The sequence below is a fragment of the Rhinoderma darwinii genome, chromosome 3 (assembly GCF_050947455.1).
Source record: "Rhinoderma darwinii isolate aRhiDar2 chromosome 3, aRhiDar2.hap1, whole genome shotgun sequence".
Classification (NCBI taxonomy): Eukaryota; Metazoa; Chordata; class Amphibia; order Anura; family Rhinodermatidae; genus Rhinoderma; species Rhinoderma darwinii.
This window is the reverse complement of record NC_134689.1, coordinates 328,405,226-328,430,529: the sequence shown is the minus strand read 5'-3', so window position 1 is coordinate 328,430,529 and position 25,304 is coordinate 328,405,226. Positions and strand designations below refer to the sequence as shown.

General features: G+C 41.1%; 1 protein-coding gene across 8 annotated transcripts in view; it reads left to right on the top strand.

Moving 5' to 3' along the window:
• The window catches only part of DENND4A (DENN domain containing 4A), a 136,470-nt gene that overhangs the window by 79,000 nt on the left and 32,166 nt on the right, over positions 1-25,304 (top strand). For 6 of the 8 annotated variants that reach the window (XM_075858300.1, XM_075858301.1, XM_075858305.1 and 3 more), the window contains 10 exons: positions 7,721-7,890; positions 10,418-10,659; positions 10,951-11,017; positions 14,542-14,600; positions 16,891-17,035; positions 19,236-19,411; positions 19,871-19,971; positions 20,580-20,798; positions 21,114-21,259; positions 22,773-22,811. In XM_075858300.1, the coding sequence (XP_075714415.1) occupies positions 7,721-7,890; positions 10,418-10,659; positions 10,951-11,017; positions 14,542-14,600; positions 16,891-17,035; positions 19,236-19,411; positions 19,871-19,971; positions 20,580-20,798; positions 21,114-21,259; positions 22,773-22,811 (1,364 nt within the window). The remainder of the gene's footprint in view (positions 1-7,720; positions 7,891-10,417; positions 10,660-10,950; positions 11,018-14,541; positions 14,601-16,890; positions 17,036-19,235; positions 19,412-19,870; positions 19,972-20,579; positions 20,799-21,113; positions 21,260-22,772; positions 22,812-25,304) is intronic. The other 2 variants (XM_075858304.1, XM_075858307.1) reach the window with 1 other exon arrangement.

Below are 25,304 nucleotides of genomic sequence, written 5' to 3'. Positions count from 1 at the left end.
CTATGTTGGCCATATACATGTTGTAATTATCAATCCAATATTAAAGTGGTACTACGTTTATATTAAACGCCATCGAATTGTGAGAGCAGTTGTAGGGCTTGTACTGTGTAATATAATAGGTCTAATTTATCATAGGATGCACACGTTTACTAGACCGCGTACTTTAATGCATTTATCAAAATAGTGATATATTTGGCGGATCTCTAGACATGTTATACACTGTTTTTCCTTTAATATTTTGCGCCAAAAAATGGTACATCCTTTGCTTAGTAAGGCCTGTGTGGTGGCACACTGACTCCCTACGGTTCTGTATTACAGAACCATAGACACTTAGCACGCTCCTGTTTGGTGACTCCATAAGGCAACGTTTTCTTCCCTTTAAGCACAACTCCACTAGAAGTGTATCACGACATCCAATGGAAGATTTGTTTTTGTCTTCCTATGATTGAAGGTACACGGAGGAAGAATATGGGCCCGTGGTCATGTTGCATGATCCCTTGATCCTGCCAATGCGTGAGTGTCACCCTGAGAAAGTAGGCTGGAATGGTTTTATACCATGTGTGGGTGATATTTAAAGGGGTTTTCCCATCAGGGACATTTATGACATATCCACAGGATATGCCATAAATGTCAGATAGATACAGGTCCCGCCCTGATGGGCAAACCCCTTTAAGGATGATCTGCTTGCTTTAATTTCTATATATACAGCACTATTCTCTAGAGCCGTGAGCACGGACGTGGCTATAGAAATGGATTTTCTGTCGTTTTTTTTGTAAATGAAGATTAAAGGTGGTGTTCAACCGTTTATTATTATTTATTGTATAGATCATGAAAAATTAACAGTGTTTGCCATTTACATGCTGTTAAAAACACGTGTGAAGAGTTATAACATAGTATAGCGCAACCTGGTGTTCAAAGTGTATAACAATGTGCACGTCCACCTAATGACCTGAGTGCTGGTGGTCACTCTTCCCACAGTCCATTCTCTGCATAATGATCCTCTGTTCATTGCAGAGCAGCCAAAAGAAATCGCTTTTTGCCTTGCTTGTCAGGAAAGGTGCAGAGCGTCTGCAGTAGCATGGCAGTAAAGCTGCGGAGACTCCTTCTGCAGTGGAAGTAATAAGGGACTATATCAGAGGGGGAAGGCGACGGACTCTGCTTAGAGCCCCTCCCAGAACAGCACAGATTAGCAGCAGCCGCCAGGGGGACACATGGGAGCAAAAGAAAGGTGGTAAAGGTTGTTTTTAAAAAAAAAATATTCTGGAAATACTACTTAAAGAAAACTATTAACAGCATTTCTGGACTTTTGGTATGAAACTGATTTATGCAATAAACCCTTTAATAACTGTTCGGCTAGATTCACACGACCGAGTGCAAACTCAAATGTGAAAAACCTGCAGTTTTTCACGTCAAAGTTGCACCCGTGCGTGACCGGTTATCACGGATCCCTCATAGACTTGAGTCTATTGAGGGATCTGTGAAAACTGAAGAAAATAGGACTATTTTTCCAAGGACCCTTTACACGGTCCGTTAAAACAACGGCCGTGTGAACAGCCCCATTGAAATACATGCGTCCGTGTGACGGCCGTTTTAACGGCTGTCATACGGACGTATACTACAGTCGTGTGAATAAGCCCTAAGGGAATGAAGAATTCTTCAACTTTCTTTAAGATCTCTGCCTACTGTCAGTGAATGTAAATTCTTTGTGTTTTTGTTGCTTTTTTTTTTTTATGGTTGTGCAAGAATCAAAGCAAAAGTGTAATGTTCACAACTACTTCAGGGGCTCTGTCGGCAGTTGCAGCACTATTCTTGCCACTACTGTTTCAGCGTTATTCTTGCTATCGGTGAGGTCCATTAAGTGCCATTTGGATATGCCTTATGACTGATTCGGAATTGCATTGTGGCTTTCATTATGACAGAAGCCGTAATTCAGATGTGAACAGAGCCTTATTCCCATTTCACGGCGCCTTGAGTTTTCTCTTGTGTTGAGCAGTAGTACATGATCAAGATTGGTTTTCAGCCTCTGAACGTAATAAAGAAGGTTTCCAATCACTGACCGCAAGCATTGATTTGAAAATTCAGAGGAATTGAAACTCTGTGTATTTGAAAGCTAGAGAACCTTTTGTTTTACAATGAAAAAGCCTTATATACATAAACCCCTTTAAACGCTCTTCAATTTATTCTCAACACGGTACTTTACATTTGCTCTGAACAGGCACATGAATAAAAAATAAAGTCCTAAAGAGGAGACTTTCCTATAAATCGAGTTTTGACAGATCTTCCGCAGCGTCTCCTGCCATATATTATGTGTAAATAACACATGTCTGTATGTGCCGCATGACTAAGTGGATAGTTTGTGTTAAGCCGTGAGAAAAAGTTTACGTATAATCCAGCTGTCTGGTAAGGATCAGGTTAAAACCCATTTGGACCTCATTCCATATGTTACTCAATGTGAATCCCTTCATTTTGGTTTTGTTCCTTTGCCAGCAGCATATTTGGTTGATGACCATCATAAAGGCATTTTGGAAGTTCAAAGCACCAATTACACTGTTAACGAAGTGGGTGCCAAAGCCTTTTTACTATCCCGAGATAATTCCCTATGGTTACTGTCAATGAGCGGAATGTTCCTATTATCCGTGATTGCTTCTGAAATACTGGGCTGTAACTTTAGTACAACTGATTTATAAATCTGCTTAAATGATATAAGATTATATGTGTATTTTGTTATGCGGGCGGATCTATCTACTTTTGCTTTCCTTAGGCCCCATTCACATCACATTTTTTGCCTTCGTTTAATGTATCTGCCGGGAAAATCTCGGCGAATACATTAAACGTAGGCTGTGACGAACGCCTAACAGTGGCATCCATTACCCATAGACTATAATAGTATCTGTTTAATGAATATGTAATGAAAAGCTGTTGAAATGCTCATGCTGTATATATGTTTCATTGATGCCTGTGACATATGCCATACAGTGTCATACATTACGCATAGAGTCCCATGTTTAAAAAGAACAAAACATATACCGCACAGTATAGGTTTTTCTTTACAGGATCCGGTTGTATGGAGTAGCATAGTCTACTATGCTATTCCATACCGGTATACTGTAGGAGGCCAAAAGGACCTTTCTGGTGCTAAAACATAATGTGAACCGGGCCTTAGGTTTCATTCCGTTTTTTTATTTAAAGAAAAGTGATCACCAATATGGCTGCCTTTACAGCTTTTACAGCTTTCCTGGATGTCTGAGCAGCATATGTGTCTAGCGATTCAATTACTGGGGAGGGGAATCTGAGTAAATACCTATAAAAATCTTCTCCGGAGCTGTGCGGACACACAAGACCAGTTTTCACCGGAGCCGTCAGTCCTGCTGACCTGACGAATTCAGCTTTGACGGCAATATAAGGCTTCTATGTATGCAGCTGTATATCAAAAAGTGGAACTTTTTTTTAATAAAAACCTATTGAAAGCTTGCATAAAATCACATAATGCGTAGTTTTCTTTAAAAAAAAAAAAAAATAACAAAAGAAAAAAAAACAATTGACTTCAAAGGCTTCCATAGTTTTTAACAGGTTCCCGACCGCTGGCCGTAAGTATACGGCCAGCGGTCAGGGTCTCTAAAGTCCGCCGTATAGACTATTTACGGCGGCACTTCAGAGACTGTGCACGCGCGATCGCGTGCACACAGCTCTGTGCCCTGGCTGTTGCTAACAGCCATGGGCACTGGGCAGAATGTCAGGGGTCAATCTTTTGGCCCCTGAACATGTGATCGCTGTGACAACCAATCACAGCGATCACATGCATTTCTGCATAGAAAACAGTGTGCACGCGATCGCGTGCACACAGCCCTGTGCCCACGCTGTTACCAACAGCTCTGGGCACTGGGCAGAGTATCAGGGACCAATCTGATGGTCCCTGAACATGTGGTCGCTGTGAAAACCTATCACAGCGACCACATTTGTTTTATTTTGACTTTTCTGGCAGTAAATCTCCTGCCTCTTTTCTTCTCCTCAAACATTGTTTCAGTTTGAGGAGAAGAAGAGACTCGGGAGAATTGCTGCCAGAAGATTACAGTTAGTTACAAAAAAATACAGTTACACTCTAAAACACTCTGTATAGATAGATTTCTATCTATCTATACAATCTATCCATCTATCTTTTTTTCTATCTATCTACCTTTCTATCTTTTATTCTATTAGAATAGGCAGGTAGGGAGTATATAATTATATATATATCCACATATATATAATATATATAGCAATAGCGGTTTATTTTTTTGTTAGCGGTAGTGTAGATATATATACCAGTTAGTTTGTGTGTTTTATATTTTAAAAAAAAACAATTTGTTTAGTTACTGTTAGTTACGTTATGGCGAGGAAGTTGTTTAGCGCCGAGGAGGCATACGCCATGCTGTGGTCTGAGTCGGAGACCGCATCAGAGATGGCGTCCGAGATGGAACCTGTTTTAGGTAGTGACGATGACAGCGTCACTTCAGGTTCATCTTCAGGGGACGTTGTCCCTGATGCAGTTGAAACTGCAGAACTTGAAAGCGCAGGGCCAAGTAGCGCTGTAGCATGGGACAGCCTGGTCCCTTCAGTCCAGGCTCTTGTATGGGCACCTGCCCCATCTTTTGGGCCTAGAATCCACGGATTTACTGCCACTCCTGGCATAACCGTGGACAATACAAATTTTGTCCAAATGGATTACTTCCATTTATTTATAACGGACGACATCCTAAATCAGATTGTCCACGAAACAAATTTATATGCCACTCAATATATAAGGCAGAAACCTTCATCCACCCATGCCAGAGATTGGACGCCCACCAATTTGCTGGAATTAAAAAAAAATTTGGGGCTCACCCTAAATATGGGTATTGTCAAAAAGCCCTCCATTAGGTCTTACTGGTCAACAAGACCCGCCCAAGCCACCCCAGTATATTCTGCAGTAATGCCCAGGTCTCGTTATGAGACAATGATGAGGTTCCTCCACTTCAATGACAACGCACAGGCCCCCCCAAGTACCGATGCAAACCGGGATCGGTTGTTCAAAATAAGACCGCTAATAAATTCCCTGAATAATTTATTTCTGCAACTCTACACCCCTGAGCAGAATGTAAGTGTGGACGAATCCCTCCTCAACTTTCATGGCAGACTTAGCTTTCGCCAATATCTACCTTCCAAAAGGGCAAGATATGGCGTTAAGCTCTACAAATTGTGTGAAAGCGGGTCAGGATATACCACCGCCTTCAGGATTTATGAAGGGCGGGACCGCACAATAAATGTTCCTGGATGCCCCCCTGATCTTTCCACCAGCAGTAAGATCGTGTGGGAGATAATGCAGCCTCTGCTTCACAAGGGGTACCACCTGTACTGCGATCATTTTTATTCCAGTGTGCCCCTGTTTAGGCATTTGCATGCTGCAAGGACTGGGGCATGTGGTACCATGCGCAAAAACCGAATTGGTTTTCCACAGCAATTAGTGGGGAAGCGCATGGTAAAGGGGGACTCCTGTGCTTATGCATCTGAGGAATTGCTGGCGGTCAAGTTCAGGGATCGCAAAGACGTGTATGTGCTAAGCACGATTCATACCGCAGGAACAGTGGCAGTGAGGGAAAGAGGGGCAACATCGGACAAGCACAAACCAGTGAGCGTGTCCGAATATAACAAGTACATGGGGGGGGGGGTGGATTTAAGCGACCAGGTTTTACAGCCCTATTTAGTAAAACGCAAAACTAAAACCTGGTACAAAAAAGTGGCCATTTATTTGTTACAGGTGGCAATCCACAATTCATTTGTGCTCTACAAAAAAAACAGAGGCAGACACACATACCTGGATTTCCAGGAAAAAATTATTGAAGGCCTCATTTTTGATGTTCAGGACACCCGAGAATGCCCCCAGTCTGAGGATTTCACGCGACTGACTGAAAGACACTTCATCAGTCGGATTCCCCCAACACCAACCAGAAGCAACCCCCAGAAAAAGTGCCGCGTCTGCACAAAAGACGGGCACCGCAAAGATTCCCGATATTTCTGTCCCTCATGTCCCTCGCAACCAGGCCTGTGCATTGAGCCATGTTTTAAAAAATACCACACTGTTCTGCATTATTAGATTTTAGTTAATTCGTTGAAAATATATTTGCCCTACATTACGTTTTTATTTTTCCCCTGATTTTACTCCAAGGGTGAGGGAGGGAATGGGGGGGGGGGGGGTGGATGTCATGTTTGCATATTCTCTAAAGTTCATCTGCTGGAGAGCTCCATTTGCATAAACCTGCAATTTCTTATTTTAGAAAACCCCAAAAAATAAATTCCCATTATACCCCTAGATAAATATTTTTGGATTTCTGCTTCAAGAGCAGATATTTTGGAAGTGTTATAGAAACTCTGTTGAGTTTTGTAAAACCAGCTTTGAAAAAAAGCGATTTGTGAAATAATCTTCTTCCATCGTCCGCCCTCCTACTTCTCTATGTGATAAATAAGACACACATATTTGGTATCCCCGTGCACGGGAGAAGTGGCAGAATGTGAACGGAGATTAATTTTGGCCGTGGTCTATACTGTGTGTGAAAAATGCTAGTATAAACTGACGCATTTGCTAAAAAATTGCTAATTTTATTTTGATCCATCTTATTCAAGAAACTTTCAGAAGAAAACTGGACTGTCTAAAAATATGATAAACCCCTTGAAGGAAACCTTGTGGGGTCTACTTGTGCGAATGAAGTCATTTATGGGGTGATTCTAATCTTTCAGTAGCATTACACCCCCCAGAAAACGGTATGCTGCTATAAAATCAAATGCAAAATTCCTGGACCGAAAAGGCCGAAAAGCCTCCTTTTATGCCAAGCCCTGGCACATGCCCGCACAGTGAATAAGGAACACATATTTGGTATCCCCATGCACGGGAGAAGTGAAAGAATGTGAAAGGAGATGAATTTTGGCCGTGGTCTATGCCGTATGTGAAAAATACTAGCCTAAACTGACGCATTTGCTAAAAAATAGCTGATTTTTTTTTGTTCCATCTTATTCAAGAAACTTTCAGAAGAAAACTGGACTTGCTAAAAATATGATAAACCCCTTGAAGGAAACCTTGTGGGGTCTACTTGTGTGAATGAAGTCATTTATGGGGTGATTCTAATGTTTCAGCAGCATTACGCCCCCCAGAAAACAGTATGCGGCTATAAAATCAAATGCAAAATTCCTGGACCGAAAAGGCCGAAAAGCCTCCTTTTATGCCAAGCCCTGGCACATGCCCGCACAGTGAATAAGGCACACATATTTGGTATCCCCATGCACGGGAGAAGTGGAAGAATGTGAAAGGAGATTAATTTTGTCCGTGGTCCATACCGTGTGTGAAAAATGCTAGCATAAACTGGCGCAATTGCTAAATTCTTGCATTTTTTTCCAATTTTGCCCACTTTAGAGAAAAAAATAAAAATGATATATACTGACAAATGGCACTAAAACAAAGCCCTATCTGTCCTTTAAAAAGAGTGTAAAATTCAAAGATGAACTTTATTCACCTGCAGAGTTATAGTCATCTAAAGAAGCGCATAGCAAAATTGTGACATTTGCTCTGGTCATTTAGCTGTAAAACAGCCTAGTCCTTAACCGGTTAATTCAGTCAATCCCAGCAATAGCCTTTAAAAAATATGGAGAATTGTGAATTGGTTATAAAGCTGTAATTGTGTTACAGTGATCAGTGTATTTGTTTTGTTTGTAGGTTTGATATGCAGGTATCCAGAAGAGGATTATGAGTCCTTTCCTTTGCCAGAGTCTGTGCCCCTCTTCTGCCTGCCCATGGGGGCGACCATAGAATGCTGGCCGTCCAATAGTAATTATCCGCTTCCAGTCTTCTCTACCTTTGTTTTAACTGGAGCATCTGCTGAAAAGGTACAAGACATTAGGACACGACACATACGTGTATATTTTACTGGGTTACAGCTTTTTCTTCCTCCAGTAATGGCTTTATATACATTAGGTATAGATGAACTTTTTGCTATCCTCTTTTCTTTGGGTACAGGTGGACCAGACATCATGGTCGCCTGTCTCCCACATAAAATGACAACTTTTTGTAATACAAGTTTGCTCTGTGGGATGGCTGCTGCAGGGTGTGGGGGATTGTTGTTTTTTTTTTTGCACAGTGCTGTAAAAATGTATTTGCCCCCTTCCCAATTTCTTCTATGTTTGCATACTTGTCACACTTGAATGTTTCAGATTATCAAACAACAAAGATAACCCAAGTAAACACAAAATACTGTTTTTAAATGATTAATTTATTTATTGAAAGACAAAAGTTTTTCATCCCTACCTGATGCTATGTGAAAAAAGTAATTGCCCCCGATGCTACTAAATCAACCAGATAAATGTAAAAGAAAATTGGGTTCAATTTCCCTACCCACAACCAGACATGATTATTTCCAGACCTGATGAATATAAACATCACCTAATTAGAACCTGTCTGGCAATGTGTAGCCGGCTAGAAGGTCTGAAAAAGCCGCACATGATGCCACATCCTACAGAGATTCAAATACAGATGCCAAACAAAGTCATTGAAAGCTACCAGTCTGGAAAGGGTTACAAAGCCATTGCTAAATCTCTGGGACTCCAGTGGATCACTGTGAGAGGCATTATCCACAAATGGAGAAAACTTAGAACAGTGGTGGCCGGCCTACCAAAATTTTATCAGAAGCGCGTCAACCTCCAGTTGGTCACAAAAGAACCCAGTCGAATATTTATAGAACTACGGGCCTCACTTGCCTCAGTTAAGGTCAATTTCCACGATTCCACAACAAGAAGGACATTGGGCGTCCATGGGAGACCTGTGTTCTTTTTGGTCAGTAGTGGTTTGCGCCTTACATTTGCTCTTGCCCAAAAAAAAAGTTGGGTTATGCAGCAGGACAATGAACTGAAGTACACAAGAAAGTCACCTCTGAATGACTCAAAAGAAACAAACGTAACGTTTTGGAGTGGGCGAATCAATGTAATGACTTGAATCCCATTGAAATGCTGTGGCAAGACCTTAAACAGGCAGTTCATGCTCGAAAACCCCCAATGTAGCCAAAATAAAACTATTCTGCAAAGAAGACTCTACCAAAATTCCTCCATAGTGATGTAAGAGACTCATCGCAAGTTATCACAAATGTTTGGTTGCAATTGTTACTGCCAAGGGTGGCACAACCAGTTATTACATTTGGGCCTCATGCACACGACCGTGCTAATTGTGGCATCAATTTGTCCACATTTTTGCAGATAAATTGCGAACACGTTCTTTTCTATGACCCCATGCACACAACCGAGGTTTACATGGATCCGAGCAGGGGCCGCAAATTCAGACCGCGAAAACTCAGGACAAGTCATTTTACAGTCCGGATTTGCGGATTCGCCAATACTGGTGAATTGTTGTGGATCCGTGAGTCCTGATGACACATGGATGCAGGACAAGGGACATGCGGTCGTGTGCAGGAGGCCTTAGGGGGGCAAGTACTATTCCACATGGGTGATAAAGGTTTTGAATAAATCCTCAATAAATGGAATGATCATTTAAAATCTTTATTTTGTGTTTACTCGTGTTGTCTTTGGATGATCTGAAACATTTAAATTGGACAAATTAGCAAAAATAGAAAAAAACAGGTGAGGGGCAAATACTTTTCATCAGCACTGTATATGCTATCCCCCTACACCCCCTATGGATACATTCATAAGGATCTATATATGTAGCACAACCGAGTTTGGTTTGTCACACTTGGAATCACAATGTTTTGTTGCATTGCGTGCAACGTTTCTTGGCATGGCTGTAGCCATTTATTAAGGAAGGAATAGATGGGAACTCTGAGTCTGTTGTTCCCATCTGGGAAGGAGGAGAGAACTGTTCTTAAAGGGAAACAAACTTCTGACGTCATAGTTTTGATTGGTGGGGGTCCGACCACTGATACCCCCACCATTCGCTAAAACGAAGCGGCAGAAGCGCTTGTGTGAACGCTGAGCTGCTTAGTTTCTATTCGTCTTTTTTCGGAAAGCCGACGTAGCGGTGTAAGGGCCCATAGACTTTCTATTGAGTCCGTACACCGCTACATCGGCTTTCCGAGAAAAGCTGATCAGAAACTAAGCGGCTCAGCGCACACCCGAGCAATTCTGCAGTTTCGTTTTAGCGATTGATCGGGGTCTCAGTGCTTGGACCCCCACTGATCAAAACTTCTGACATGTCACAAGTTTGAATGTTTAGTTACCCTTTAAGTGTGCTCAAGTTTTCCGCTACGTGTGGTTGGGGTTTGTATTGTACTGTGATTTGCAGTGGATTTTTCCATGCAGAATCTGCGCCGCATATCCTCAGATACTCTGCTGTGAAACCTATCTTTGTTCTAGTTATTTTGGCTTTTTTTTTTTCTTGTGAGATTTTCACAAACTTCATTACTTCTAGGTGTATGGAGGGGCCATACAGTTCTATGAGCCATATTGTCATGAGCAGTTGACTGATAAACAAAAATCACAATTAGGACTGGCAAACAACGCAGAGGAAAGGCTGGACGCCTCTAAAAACATCCATGTCAGCAAGTGCATCTGCCTCCTGTCTCACTGGCCTTTCTTTGATGCGTTCAAGAAATTTCTCACTTTCCTCTATCGTTATTCCATCTCCGGACCTCACGTGCTCCCGATAGAGAAGTAAGTTATCCTTACCGGAGGCTGTAAATAATTCACCACATTGTCTTGTTCTGTCTGCTCACATGAATACACACTGTTCTGAACAACTATTACTTACTGTATGTCTGCTGCGTATCATCTCTCAGACCTTCTGTGTGAGCCGGGTCCTTGCCCTGTATTTTTTAAAGGGGGATGCTTAGTGTATTTGATTTACTGGATTCCTTTTCTTTAAAAAAATGGTTGTTGCTTTAAATTATAATTGATATTTCATGTTGGTGATTTTTTTTTTTACCTTTCCCTTCTCTCGTCCAGACACATTTCCCACTTCATGCACAAAGTTCCATTCCCTTCTCCTCAGAGGCCAAGAATATTGGTACAGGTAAATCATCTTCACTTACAAAGTTACATGGACTAAAATGTTAGCCAATCTTGACAGCTACTTCTGTGTCAGCACTGATCAATCCATACTTAAAGAGGCTCTGTCACCACATTATAAGTGCCCTGTCTCCTATATAAGAAGATGGGCGCTATAATGTAGGTGACAGTAATGCTTTTTATTTAGAAAAACTATTTTAAACCACTTTATTAGCGATTTTTAGATTTATGCTAATGAGTTTCTTAATGCCCAAGTGGGCATGTTTTTACTTTCGACCGAGCGGGTGTTGTACAGAGGAGTGTATGACGCTGACCAATCAGCGTCATACACTCCTCTCCATTCATTTACACAGCAGCATCGTGTTACTAGAACACGATGTGCAGCCACATACACAGACGCTAACGTTAATCAAGTGTCTTGATAATGAATATACATGACCTCCAGCCAGGACGTCATGTGTATTCAGAATCCTGACACTTCTGAATCTTTTCTGTGAGATTCCAGCAAGCCACGCGTAATCTCGCGAGATTACGATGTAAACGAGATTTCGTTTCCCTTGCTGGAAATCTCACAGAAAAGATTCAGAAGTGTCAAGATTCTGAATACACATGACGTCCTGGCTGGAGGTCGTGTATTCATTATCAGGACACTGGATTAACGTTAATGTCTGTGTATGTGGCTGCACATCGTGTTCTAGTAAGAACGCGATGCTGCTGTGTAAATGAATGGAGAGGAGTGTATGACGCTGACTGGTCACTGATTGGTCAGCGTTATACACTCCTCTGTACAACGCCCACTTGGTCGAAAGTAAAAACACGCCCACTTGGGCATTAAGAAACTCAGCATAAAGCTAAAAATCGCTAATAAAGTGGTTTAAAATAGATCGTTTTTCTAAATAAAAAGCGTCACTGTCACCTACATTATAGCGCCGATCTCCTTATATAGGAGATAGGGCACTTATAATGACAGAGCCTCTTTAAAAGTGTTAAAGGGGTTGTGCAATCAATAGAAATGGCAAAATATAAACTCAATATACATTTTAGAGTAACTTTGTAAAGTATTGTTATTTTTAAAAAAATATTTCACAGAAATATGGTAATTATCTGCTTGTAATCGCCCCCCCTGGTGTTCAAATGTATAGGTCTCTGTACGTCTAACAGAGCTTTACTAGTATGATCTACAGAGACCTTCTGCTCTTATCATTGAAACCAACAGACAGAAAGCCCAGCATGGGTAGTAAGAGGTATACAGACTGCAAGCAGTGAGGAAAAAAAGCCATTAGATCAGCACAAGCAGTGAAGTGTTTAACGATAGTTCTTATCTCTGTCCCTGATAAGGAGGAGAGCAGCACGGATTGGTGAGGAGGTTATCTAATGGCTTTAACCCTTATTGCTTGAAGTCTGTGTACTCTGAGATGTAGAAGTAAGGCATATGTCTAGCCTTAAAGATATGCCTGTTTCTTTAACTGTATTGTACTGTGCATGCACATCTGACATTCTCTAGAATGACGTGCAGAGACCTATACATTTGAACACCAGGGGGGCTATTACAAGCAGAAAATTACCATATTTCTGCAAGGAAGCATTTTTTTTTTTAACAATACTTTACAGTTACTGTAAAATGTATATTGAGTTTATATATTGCCATTTCTACTGATAGCACAAACCCTTTAAATCGTTTTATAGGTGTCATTTACTTAGACTGGGATCGTGGGTAGACCTAATAAACATAAATCCTCACAGCTTAAAAAAAAAAAAAACAAAAGGTATTTGTAGCGTCTTCACAAAGTATTTGGACTATCTATTTTGTTTTGTTTTTTTATGTAACAACATTGAAACATGGTGGATTTAAATCGGCTTTTCTGACCCAATTCATCTGAGAGACCCCATCGAAGAGAACTTACGTTTTCAAAAACCGGAGGTACACTGTAGAGAATCTGGGACCAGGGCCACCCACTGATCGCTAGTTCTAAGTTTCTAACGAGCCGTGCAGCTGTGTGTCCATAAGACACAGCTCTGATAACTACTGTAACGAGCTGTGCAGCTGTGTGTCCATAACACAGCTCCGATAACTACTGTATAGAGCCGTGCAGCTGTGTGTCCATAAGACACAGCTCGGATAACTACTGTAACGAGCTGTGCAGCTGTGTGTCCGTAAGACACCGCTCTGATAACTTCTGTAACGATTCGTGCACCTGTGTGTTTATCACATGACCTGGAGGGGTTTTTTTTATCCACTAAAAGTAAACCATGAAGCTTTCTACTGAATGACAACAAGTAGAGATGTGGTCAGAATTGTACAGAAAATATATTGGAAAATGTAATAACTTAATTTGCTGAAGCTAAAATTTCCCTTTAAGTAAAAATAAATCAAAGTGTTTTAACATTCATTACAATTATTGAAGGCAAATAATGAAATGTATAGCTATATAAATAACTGGTGGCATTAGTGGCAGCAAATATAGACTTGGGTTTCCGTGGATAAACCTCCATTAAAATTCCTCTGGCAAGAAAGAGTGGGACTTTAAAGGGGTTGTCCAGTTGTTGGGAAAAAAAACACTTCTCACCTCTTCAATCCCGCACGAATAATGGGGCATACCACCATGTGACCGTTGTATTCAGTGGCCTTCATAGTCGCCTGTCATACCGGCATCATCGAGTGGGGCTGTTGGCTCGCTGTAGTGCTGTGATCCTTTCAATGTATACTCAGTCACTGACGCTTGGCTATATATGCAGCTGTAAACAGCTGGGGAAATAATAAAGGGGCCTCGACGCTCAATGCACTGCTGTGGACCCTTTATTCTGCTGATCATTGGGGTCTCAGGATTGGACCCCCACCAATCTAACCTAAGGAAAGGCCATCGTTGTTTTAGTCCTGGAAAACTCATTTAGGCCAGAATCACACACAGTTTTGATGCAGTTTTTGTTGTAGTTTTTAGCTCAGTTTTTTTTAGCCAAACACAGTAGTAGACACAAAAGAAAGGAGATCCGCCAGTCACTTCTTTATACCTTTCCTTCCTTTTGGATCCACTTCTGGCTTTGGCTAAAAAGAAAAAAAAATTAACCAAAAACTGCAATAACAACTGCATCAAAACTTTGTGTGAGAGTTGCCAGACCGCTTGTCTCCTTTTCTTTTGTCAGACGGTGTCACTTTAGCTTTCAACTGAATAGCTGAGCCAGGTCTGATGGTCTTTGGTTGTCGGGCATCTCATTCCTAGCCACCAGTCTGTCTCCGTTACTCAGGTCTTCAGGATATCGCCACATCATTTCTCGATCACTTTATGCTGCATTTATCCTGCTTTTAGTAGAATACATTTTAGTTGAAGAAACTTTTCAAGACTTATGGGTTAAATGCCGTTTTTACACTGGAATGATTAGTTTTTGCTGTTCTGCTTCATCATGTTGCAATGTTCATTATAATAACAGCCAGTGTTTATTGTGCTGCTTGCTCTGTATGTTTGTCCTCTCATGTAAATCCAGTTCTTTTTGCTTTGCTGATCAAACACAATTTGCTGTCTTTCCCAATAGCTGTCCCCGCACGATACCCTGATCCTGAGCCAACCTGTGTCCTCTCCGCTTCCACTGAGGCAAGTACATGTTATTCTGTGCCAGCTCGGACACCTACAGGTGCACTAGTAGAATTCCAGCTTCCCATGGATCAGCATTGCATAATACTGCTCCACTAAAGCTAATTGAATGTGATGGGTGATGTCATGTGACGGGCATGCTTTGTAAGCCTCCCGGCACAGTTGGAGTTTGGTTACTTTAGCAACCTCCTTCCCCGCAGTGCGACGTCTCTCCTTCCAGTCTGTCATGGGATACAGCGCTAGGACCAGTCTAGGACTGTGAGCTGAAGTTCATTAGTGCACCAGGGAGGATATTGAAAGGACGGTGATTTGTCATTCTCCGCTGCTGCATAATAGCGGCGACATTTATATTTAATTACTGGAAAATTAATTAGTCTTGAATAATTATCTCTTTTTGTTCCAGTAGCTTGCCGTTCCTGGCAGGGTCCCACGACCTTCACTACAGAAGCAGTGTATCCCTCATTTAATTACTCCGCTGCAATGCCCCTTGTTGGTTTCATTCCTAGTCCCATTATAGCTATAGATTTTGCTAAATCATTTATATAGCAACAATTTGACATACATGAGCGTTAAATAAACAAGCATAGTATTATAGCTTAAACTGGACTCTAACCTGGGTCGAACATCGGGCAAATATACATTGGTGAATGGAACAAAACACTAGATGCTGAATCAAAACACTGTCCTTGTGTATTGGTGGGTACGTCTGAATCATAAACTAGATGGTCAATGCCGCAACTTATTAATGAACAGACAAGGTCACATCTGATGCAAAAGCCTTGAAGTATTTACTACGAAAATTGCAAAAAAAAACAACACTTCAGTTAATATAAGTCACTGACACCAGGTTATATCTGTTTGTGGGAACAACAAACATGGCCACCAATACAGCTCCTACAGGGGTTGTCGTCCTGCTATCCTAGTCTCCTGAACAGTAACGTTACCCAGTTAGGCCACAATCAAAGGTGGCAGATTTTAGGTGCGGGTTCCAAAGCGAAAATTCACAACATATTACAGTACAATGCTAGTGAACCCCGGAAAAATTCAAGGACCTGCAGCAAAATCCACAGCGGGAAAATGCCCCTCTTTCTGAACGTAGCCTTAGGCTTCCACTGCTCCTGTATTCATGAAAAGCTGGGCATATTTTCCATTCAGGGGTCTTTGTCACCCAACTTTCCAGAAACGGTCATAATTAACCCACAGCTGAACAGATTTATAACAACTTAACAGCTCTATTGAATTTATTAACTGGTCGTTTTAGTTTTTTCCTTTTAAGGGTTAAATGCTATGTACATCTTTTGTGAGCAAAATTATTATTTTTTTTAAATTAATGTCTTATGTGTTTTGTGTTTTTGAGGCAAGTTTTAAATTCCCTTTTATTAAAAATTTTTTTTTACTTTTTACGATACAGCTTCTATGTATACCGTACATAGAAGCTGTATTGTTTTCTCTCAGCCGAATCCGTCAGTTTAGCTGAGTTATGAACTTAGATCGTTATTAGGCCTTATTTACACGAGCGTTGCGCACCTCGGACGTGAAAAACGACTGTTTTTCACGGCCGAGGTGCATCCGTGCTCAGCGCTGCAGGACGCGATGCCACGCATCCCCATTAGATGGGAGTCTATGGAGGGATGCGTGATGCGTGAAAAGATAGGACATGTTCTGTATTCCCATGGACCCTTCACACGGTCCGTTGAAACAACGGCTGTGTGAACGGCCACATTGAATTACATAGGTCCGTGGGACGACCGCTGTTTCAACGGCCTTCCCATGGACGTTTAACACGCTCGTGTAAATAAGGCCTTAGCTGGATCCTGTGTGTCAGACACACGCAGGACCCACTCTCACCTGAGCCGTCAGTTCAGCTGAACTGACTGATTCGGCTGTGAGAGAACAATTCATCTTCTATGTATACAAGATACATAGAAGCTGTATTGCAAAAAGTAAAAAATGTTTTTAATAAAAGTGAATTTAAAACTTGCTTAAAAACAGATAAGACATTGTTTTATTAATAAAAAAAATTGGTTACAAAGGTGTACATAGCCTTGTTGTAAAGTTACTGCGAGAAATATTAGCCATTGTAAGTCTATGGCAAAGTTATGTGTTACTGTTTGTACTTTAGAGGTTGTGCGCCAAACAGGTGAGCATTTGGCACTTAGTACAGGGAAATAGTTCAGTCAATAATGCCCTTGCACATGGTACTATGTAACAGCTGGGTGCTATATGGCTGCAGATTGTGCATTCTTCTATCTTTGTGTGGCCTGTTTTAACAAACCTTTGTTTTGAACAGCGGAGGGAAGTTTTCTACACTACTGCAGAATTTGGGCCCTGAGAATTCAGTGACTCTATTGGTCTTTGCTGTCACAGAACACAAAATTCTCATCCATTCTTTACGGCCATCTGTTCTCACCAGTGTAACTGAAGCTTTGGTCTCTGTAAGTGTATTATATTAGTCAAATTCACTCACGTTCGTGCTTTGTTAAAACGCTCTTATTTCTATAAGAAACAAAAATAAGTTAAAGGGGTTGATCACTATCGGACAACTGATGACCTATCCATCAGATAGGTCATCAGTACTTGATCTGTGGGGGTCCGACACCCGGAGCCCGCACCGTTAAGTCGCACCGTTAAGTCTGCCTGCGAGCACCGGACGTACATGCCGGAAAGCCTCCGGCCACTGAATAGCAGCCTAGCCGCAGTACTGCAGTGTTCAAGTGAATAGGAGCAGAGCTGCAGTTCGGCAGCACGGCCACTGTGCTATGTACGGAGCCAACTGCTTCCGGCTCCGTACATCGAATAATGGGCCGTAACATCCGGTACCCGGAGGAAAATGGAGTGGCTTAATGGTGCAGGGGGTCCAGGTGTTGGACATACTGATGACCTATCCGGTGGATAGGTCATCAGTTGTTCAGTAGTGGACAACCCCTTTAATCTAATTTATCCCAAGTCTCACCTGGATATTTGTTTAAAAGCGACATACCCAAAGAGAATTACTGGTTTGAAACCTAATTCTGTTTTCCTGAGAGATCCTGATGATAACATGTCATCCCTTGGTTGAACTTGATGGACATGTGTCTTTTTTTCAACCGTACTAACTATGTAACTATGTCCCCATCTGATTTCGGTCAGGGGCAGTGTTGTCATGGAGACTGTGTGAATCCAAATCATCAAACATGATATCTGCTTACCACGCAGCGGGTCTTGGCAGACGTATGTATATGTAGTCACATCAATGTATTTGGTGATTTGGATCTTCACAAGGTCTCCATGACAATACGGCAGCTTACGAGAACTGTCTGAATCCGAGTCTCTAAGGAGTACAGCATTAGGCTTTGCGCCTGTAACATCGAGCGATCCTATCTCAGCATAAAAATGTTAAATAGTCTCTTCTTTAAGGGGTTGTTCCACAACTATCCTTTTTTTATGTTTATGACCTGTCAATTAGACGTTATCACTAAGCATGACGGCATTGATTGTTATAATCACCGCAGCACACAAAGTCCTTTTCCATCTCAAATTCAATCAATGACCTCAGAATAATCCAATATCAGAGCATATCACAAAATTTGCATGCAGATCCTTAATGCAGAATTCTGTTGATCTTCCCGTGGTAGCGGGCCTTTACTCTGACACGTATAAGATCCAGTGCATTTACTTGCAGAGCATTATTACGCACATTAAAGATAAAAGTCGAGTCCTTCAATAAATGATTTTACTTCAGTTGTCCCTTTGCGTTCCATAATAATGAACCTGGTTTTCCACATCATCGTTCTAGCACCTTAAGCCAGTACAAGTATCCGTATACTATGCAGCTCCTGATCCCGCAGGTATTTCTGGCAAGGCCTGCATGGTAACGTTAGAAACAGATTGAGATGATCCACGGTCTAATTTACATCACATTAACTGGCTGCTCTCAGGCTCTTGTCACTGGCCTGAATCCAAATGCAGCAGTTCTGAGCCAGCCTGTAAAGTGTGTGTGAATGAGGCATATGGTGGCGGAGCTTATCACTGCTTTACCATTCTACTTCTCATGCAGGAGCCTATTGCAGAGAGTTCATGTAAATCGCAGCCAGTTCCAATGAGCCAGAATGAAATCTATTACTTGAAACCTGTAACTATGACACATTTGTAATGTTCCTAAATGGTAAATGTTCATTCTAACTGGATACTTCTATATAATACATTGACAAAACTGCTAGGCCAAGAACACACATTTCAAAAACGCAATGACTCGCTGTAAAACCGTTCGCTGTTGCAATTTTCAGCCACACCACAGTGGTAGATCATCCAAACCGTGGCCTCACCCCTAATATACAGCTTTCTGAATGCAGTCTAGTCCTGATTGTGGACACCCGCTATTGCTATTATTTGTATGGACAGAGTGGTCACTGATACAGGAAATCCTTGATCGCGGGGGAGAACATGCAGAAGGATTGCTGTACGGCGTTTTATTGTGAGATTACAGAAAACGGCTTTTATAAGTGCAGTTGGGCTCTAAATACACAGAGAATCGTGGCCTATGAGTTTTGGACATGTATGATATCTTTGTCTCATTGCTGCGTATATGACACTGTTAACGAAAATAACTAGCCGCAAAAACATTTGAATCTTTTTTTTTTTTTTTTCTCCATAAAGATGATTTTTCCCTTCCATTGGCCGTGCCCATATATTCCTCTTTGCCCTTTGGCCCTAGCGGATGTTCTAAGTGCTCCATGCCCTTTCATTGTGGGGATTGATTCTCGCTACTTTGATTTGTATGAGCCCCCTCCGGACGTCAGCTGTGTTGACCTAGATACCAACACCATCTTTCAGTAAGTCTTCCTTGATTGGAACTTTCTGTGCGACAACAAAAGGAGATTGTCATGTTATTTAAAATACCTCAACCCTCCAGCAAAGGCGGACTTAAGTAATTTCCTATAGACTGATGGTTGAGCACAATGTCATTGTGGATTACTTCCTATTCATTCTGTGGTGGTCAGGAGCAAACGATTTAATAATTCAATAACCTTCAAAGCTGAATAAATGATAGTACATGCATTGTGCTTGATTATCTTCAGCAATTACATCAGAAGGTTGGCGCTAGTGCAGGTGGTCCATGAGCTGGCGCCAGATAAAATGAAACATTGATACTTAGACATTGATGCAATGTAAACAAAATTGGCGATGAGGTTTGTCTTTTTTAATGATTTTAATGTTAGAAATGTTTGTACATGTCTGATTTTGAAATTATGCTTATGGCTGGAATTATAATTGTATCTGTAATTTTATAGGACCGAGTGTAAGAGGAATGTCACCTGGAAGAACCTTCCTAAAAAGGCCTGCAAGAATCTCCTGAATACACTCAGCAACCTGTACCAGCAACTGGCAGAGTGTAAGTGTATAAGATGTGTGGTCTTGAATCTATGCTGTCTCTGCCTTAGGGCCTGTTCACATCAGCGTTGGCTCTCCGTTGAGGGGTTCCGTCGGAGGTTTCCACGACGGAAACCTCAGATGGAACCCCTCAACGGAAAGGGAACGCTAATGTGAACTGGACCTTAAAGAGCTTTGCGCCCCTTAAGTGAATGTAAATATGTCCTTGTCTTCTTATAAAGGGTAACTAAAAAAAAGTCTATAAGCCCGTAAAAGTGTATGAGCCTGTACACCACTGGCTCAGATTTTCGAAAATGCCTTTCAGAAACGTAGCGGCACAGCGCTCACCCGAGCACTTCTGCTGCTTTGTATTGGGGATGAGTGGAGGTTTCAGTGCTTGGACCCTCCCACCGATCAAAACTTCTGACAGTTCACTATGACATGTCAAAAGCCCGCTAGCTGACATTACACTTGCCACCACTCACCTCTCCCCCTGCTAGAACTAGTGCCGATGCTGCTGTGATCACAGGACTTTATTAGCTAGCAAGTTCCCTATACACACACATACAGCTTGTAATTCCCTGTTTGGGTGTTTATTGTGGATCAATAAATTTACATTTTTCCTCTTAGTACAGCAAAGACCTAGAGATGATGCTCTGCTTGAACTGGCTATGAATGATCATGACCTCAGTTCGGGAAAGAAACTCCATCAGCTGGATATGGAGATTCAAGAAGCCTTCTTATGCTTCATGGCATCCATTTTGAAGGGCTACAGAGCCTACCTTCGACCCATCACACAGGCCCCCTCTGAGACTGCCACAGATGCCAGCTCCCTTTTTGAGCTCCAAGGTAACAGCATAATAGTCATTTTGTTTCTCTCTTTTGTGTTCCCTTCATTCATCCTCTTCTGTTATGTTGTTAAGCATGCAGTCAGCTATTTGTTAGTTATTTCTGTTTCGGGGTAATCTGCCATGCGGTTAACACACACAAGTTGGTTAGGGCCAAGATCGGCTTTCTCCAATTTCCAGAAATCGGTATAACTAAGAAATGACTGCTCTTTTAATAAAATATTCTTATAAATTACAGTTTTTGAGTCTTTATAAATACTTGAGATATGAATCCCGATTGAGTAATATAATTGTTATCTGTTCTCTTCTTCTGTAGGTTTTTTAAAAAGCCGTGATCGTTCCCACCACAAATTCTACAATACGATGACTAAAACTCAAATGTTTATCCGTTTCATTGAGGAGTGCTCATTTGTTAGTGATAAGGATGCCAGTTTGGCCTTCTTCGATGACTGTGTTGAGAAGGTATGTATTTGACAATTTCTATATGATAAAGCTCTATGTTCTTCTTTTTATTACAAGCAGTAACATATATTTAAAGAAGACGTGTCACCTTTCCTCACAGGTCTATTTCAATACATACTTGTATTCCCAGTGAGATCACAATCCTGGAATATATTTTCTTACAACTCTGCATTGGGCTGTTCCTCTCTTATTCCTCCAAGAAATCTATGAATAAAATGACAAATAGGTGTTACCATTCCTCTTGTTAAAGGGGCGTGTCCCCAGTCTCAGTCTGTCGGCACTGATAGGACAATGTCAGCCTGTGTAGGGACACACCCCCAACTGGTAACACCCAGTTATGAATTTATTCAATAATTTCTAGAAAGAATAAAAAAGGAACGGCACAACGTCTAGTTCTATGAAAAGATGCTCCAGAGTTGATATTTCATGGGGAATACAATTATTTACTAAAACGGACATCTCAGGAGAGGTAACAGGTCCTTTTTGAAAGTTATGGCAGTCCTCTAGAATTTGCCATAAATTTCTGATCGGTGGTGTTTGACCTCTGGGACTCAGATACCGAGAATTAAGTAGCCCTGTTGCCCCTTCATTCTGTGGATCAGTGGGGGGCCGACGGAACTCCACCAATGAGATATGTCACCAATTCTTCTCGTCGTGGGAAAACCCCTTTAACATTAACAGCCATAGTTGCCGTCGGTTATTTTTACGCAGTGTAGTATAAGCTCGCACATCTCCAGAAATTTTTTGCATGCACCTTACCATGGATTTGACAAGGGCAGCATTTCAATGGTCATTATAGCGAACTGCAGCAGTTTTTGTCTTTTCTTATACCCACAAATTGTGGATTGTACAAGGAACTATAATTTACTCGTAATTCCACCTTGAGGCATGGCGTTTGCGCGGCATTTATACTTCATACCACGCACCAGTGAGAATCTTTGGACCCTTGCTTTTTTAATTTGCTAAGCAAAATGCACCAGAATTCTGGCGCAAAAAGCCGCCGTGCATTCTGTGCTCCAAATTTATTATGTGTTTTAGACACTTTTTACCCCTGACCCCTTACATCAAAATATTGATGTAAAGTTCGCCAGTCAAGAGGTGGTGTATGGATGAGAAAACTGCCTAATATGTCTTGCACCAAATTTCTCATGCAGTGTGTACCACTGTGATAAATTTGTTGTGGTTTCTGACTGCCTGGTCTAGTTTAATCTTTAGCTTTGACAGTATTATTAAATCTCCCCCATTATGTTTTATCCCTATTGCTATTGATTCAGTCAGCAATCTCATGTTTATTTTTTAAAATCCTGTTCCACTTACGTCTCCAACACTAAACAATTTTTGGGACAAACCCTAATGACCTCAAAACCCTCCATGTGCATTAGTTGGCTGTTTCTCATTCATACTACTCGATGTTCCAGTGTGAACCCGACTAAATACATGTTCTCATATGTTGGCAAGTTGCAACACAGGGCCACGTTCTGATCCTTTATTGCTTTGTTCTTTCATTAACAAGCTGTTCTCAGAAAGGAATTGTGCAGAAAAAGGTGTCAAGGTAAGAGGTGTCATTGGTTCATTGACGTCTGGTTTGGGTTTACTACAAAATGAGTTACTGTGGTTGAATCCACTTAAATGTATTGAAGTTTTTTTTTCCCCACGGATATGCCTTAATTGCCTGAGTGGCGGAGGACCCACCTCTGGGACTCCCACCAGTTTGGAGAGCGCGGCCTTCTCACGCCCGGTCACTAATTAAAAATGGTCGATTGTACCATTGAAATCAACAGAGAGGTGGCCATGCATGCACGTGGTTCTCCTTTTGAAGTCTATAAGAGTTATGGAAAAGGCAGAGCAATCATTACTCTTATTTCAATATGCCCTATTAAAGGGGTTGTCCAGGAAATAAAAATTCTTTTTAAAACGGCTCATTGCTGCAGCTGGATGGGAACTGTGGAGCAGCGGAACGGGATCAGCAGAGATGGGATGAATGTTTTGGGCTTTTTTTAAGCTTGGTAACCTTCGTGATCTGTTTGAAAAAATATTTTTTATTCCTCTGACAACCCCTTTAATGCAAATGGACATCATAGTGGTCGATCCCCCTGCTTGGGATCTCCCTTTATTAGCCAGAGTTTAGAGCCAATCTTGAGGAATCGCGATACCATTAATTTTAGAATTTGCGGCCTACCACTGCCTCTCCCGGCTAGAATAGCTGAACAGCAGTGGATCTGCGTTTAGAAAAGGGGTTCCCGTCAGAATTTTTGAGCTATTAGTCTGGCGGTTTGGTTGTTTTATATAGAATCAATATTCTTATTAATGTTTTGGTGATATATATTCTTATTTCTGCATGTTATTATGGCTTAGATTAAATCTTGCATCAAATTTAGGTTAATGTAATTCATTTCTACTGATCATTTTAATGAGTACGTAGACATTGACAATCTGTATTTGAGTACCTAGACCCCATCTATCATGTTGCTTCTGTTAAGAGATTTCTGTCTGTAATTATATCTGCATTTCACAGAAATTCCATGGAATTAATTCTTTCATTTCATGTTTTGCTCATTACAGTAACTGTTTCCATACCATTATGTCACTATATTAAAGCTGATTTCCATGATCCCCATTACTACGGCAGTTACCTGATGATAATTTTTTTCCGTACTGGTGGTTTAGTCACTTGTAGTTTATAATCATTACAGTCTGTGCTGTAATGGAAATCAACAAAAAATATGCCATATGAAACATTGACCACCAAAAGTAAGACTGTAAATGCACCCTGTACCAGTAAGACTCCACATATGTGTATCTTTGCATCCACTTTGTTACAGTATCTTCATGTAAAAATCTCTTTAACCCCTTTAGGACGCAGCCTGTTTTGGCCTTGTGGACACAGCCTATTTTTTCAAATCTGACATGTGTCACTTTATGTGGTAATAACTCCGTAATGCTTTTACCTATCCAAGCGATTCTGAGATTGTTTTCTCGTGACATATTGTACTTTATGTTAGTGAAAAAATTTGGTCGATAAATTCAATATTTATTTGTGAAAAACTTCAAATTTTAGCAAAAATTTGCAAACATTAGCATTTTTCTAAATTTAAATGTATTTGCTTGTGAAACAGATAGTAATACCACACAAAATAGTTACTAGTTAACATCCCCCATATGTCTACTTTAGTTTGGCATCATTTTTTTTTCACGTACTTTTATTTTTCTAGGACGTTACGAGGCTTAGAACTTTAGCAGCAATTTCTCATATTTTCAATAAAATTTCAAAAGGCTATTTTTTCAGGGACCAGTTCAGTTCTGAAGTGGCTTTGAGGGCCTTATATATTAGAAAGTCCCCATAAATCACCCCATTTTGAAAACTGTACCCCTCAAGGTATTCAAAACCACATTCAGAAAATATTTTAACCCTTTAGGCGTTTCACAGGAATTAAGGCAAAGTAGAGGTGAAATTTACAAATTTCATTTTTTTTGCCGAAATTCATTTGTAATAAAAAAAAATCTGTAACACAGAAGGTTTTACCAGGGAAACGCAACTCAATATTTATTGCCCAAATTCTGCAGATTTTAGAAATATCCAACATGTGGCCCTAGTGTCCTAATGGACTGAAGCACCGGCCTCAGAAGCAAAGGAGCACCTAGTGGATTTTGGGGCCTCCTTTTTTTAGGAATATATTTTAGGCACCATGTCAGGTTTGAGGAGGTCTTGTGGTACCTAAACAGCCGAAACCCCCCCCAAAGTGACCCCATTTTGGAAACTACACCCCTCAAGGCATTTTTCTAGGGGTATAGTTAGCATGTTGACCCCACAGTTTTTTTGCAGAATTTAGTGGAATTAGTCTGTGAAGATGAAAATCACCTATTTTTCTGTGGAAACATAGAATTTTTTCATTTTTACAAGGAATAAAGGAGGAAAAGCACCCCAAAATTTGTAAAGCAATTTCTCCCGATTACGGCAATACCCCATATGTGGTCGTAAACTGATGTTTGGACCCACAGCAGGGATCAGAAGGGAGGGAGCGCCTTTTGGATTTTGGAGTGCAGA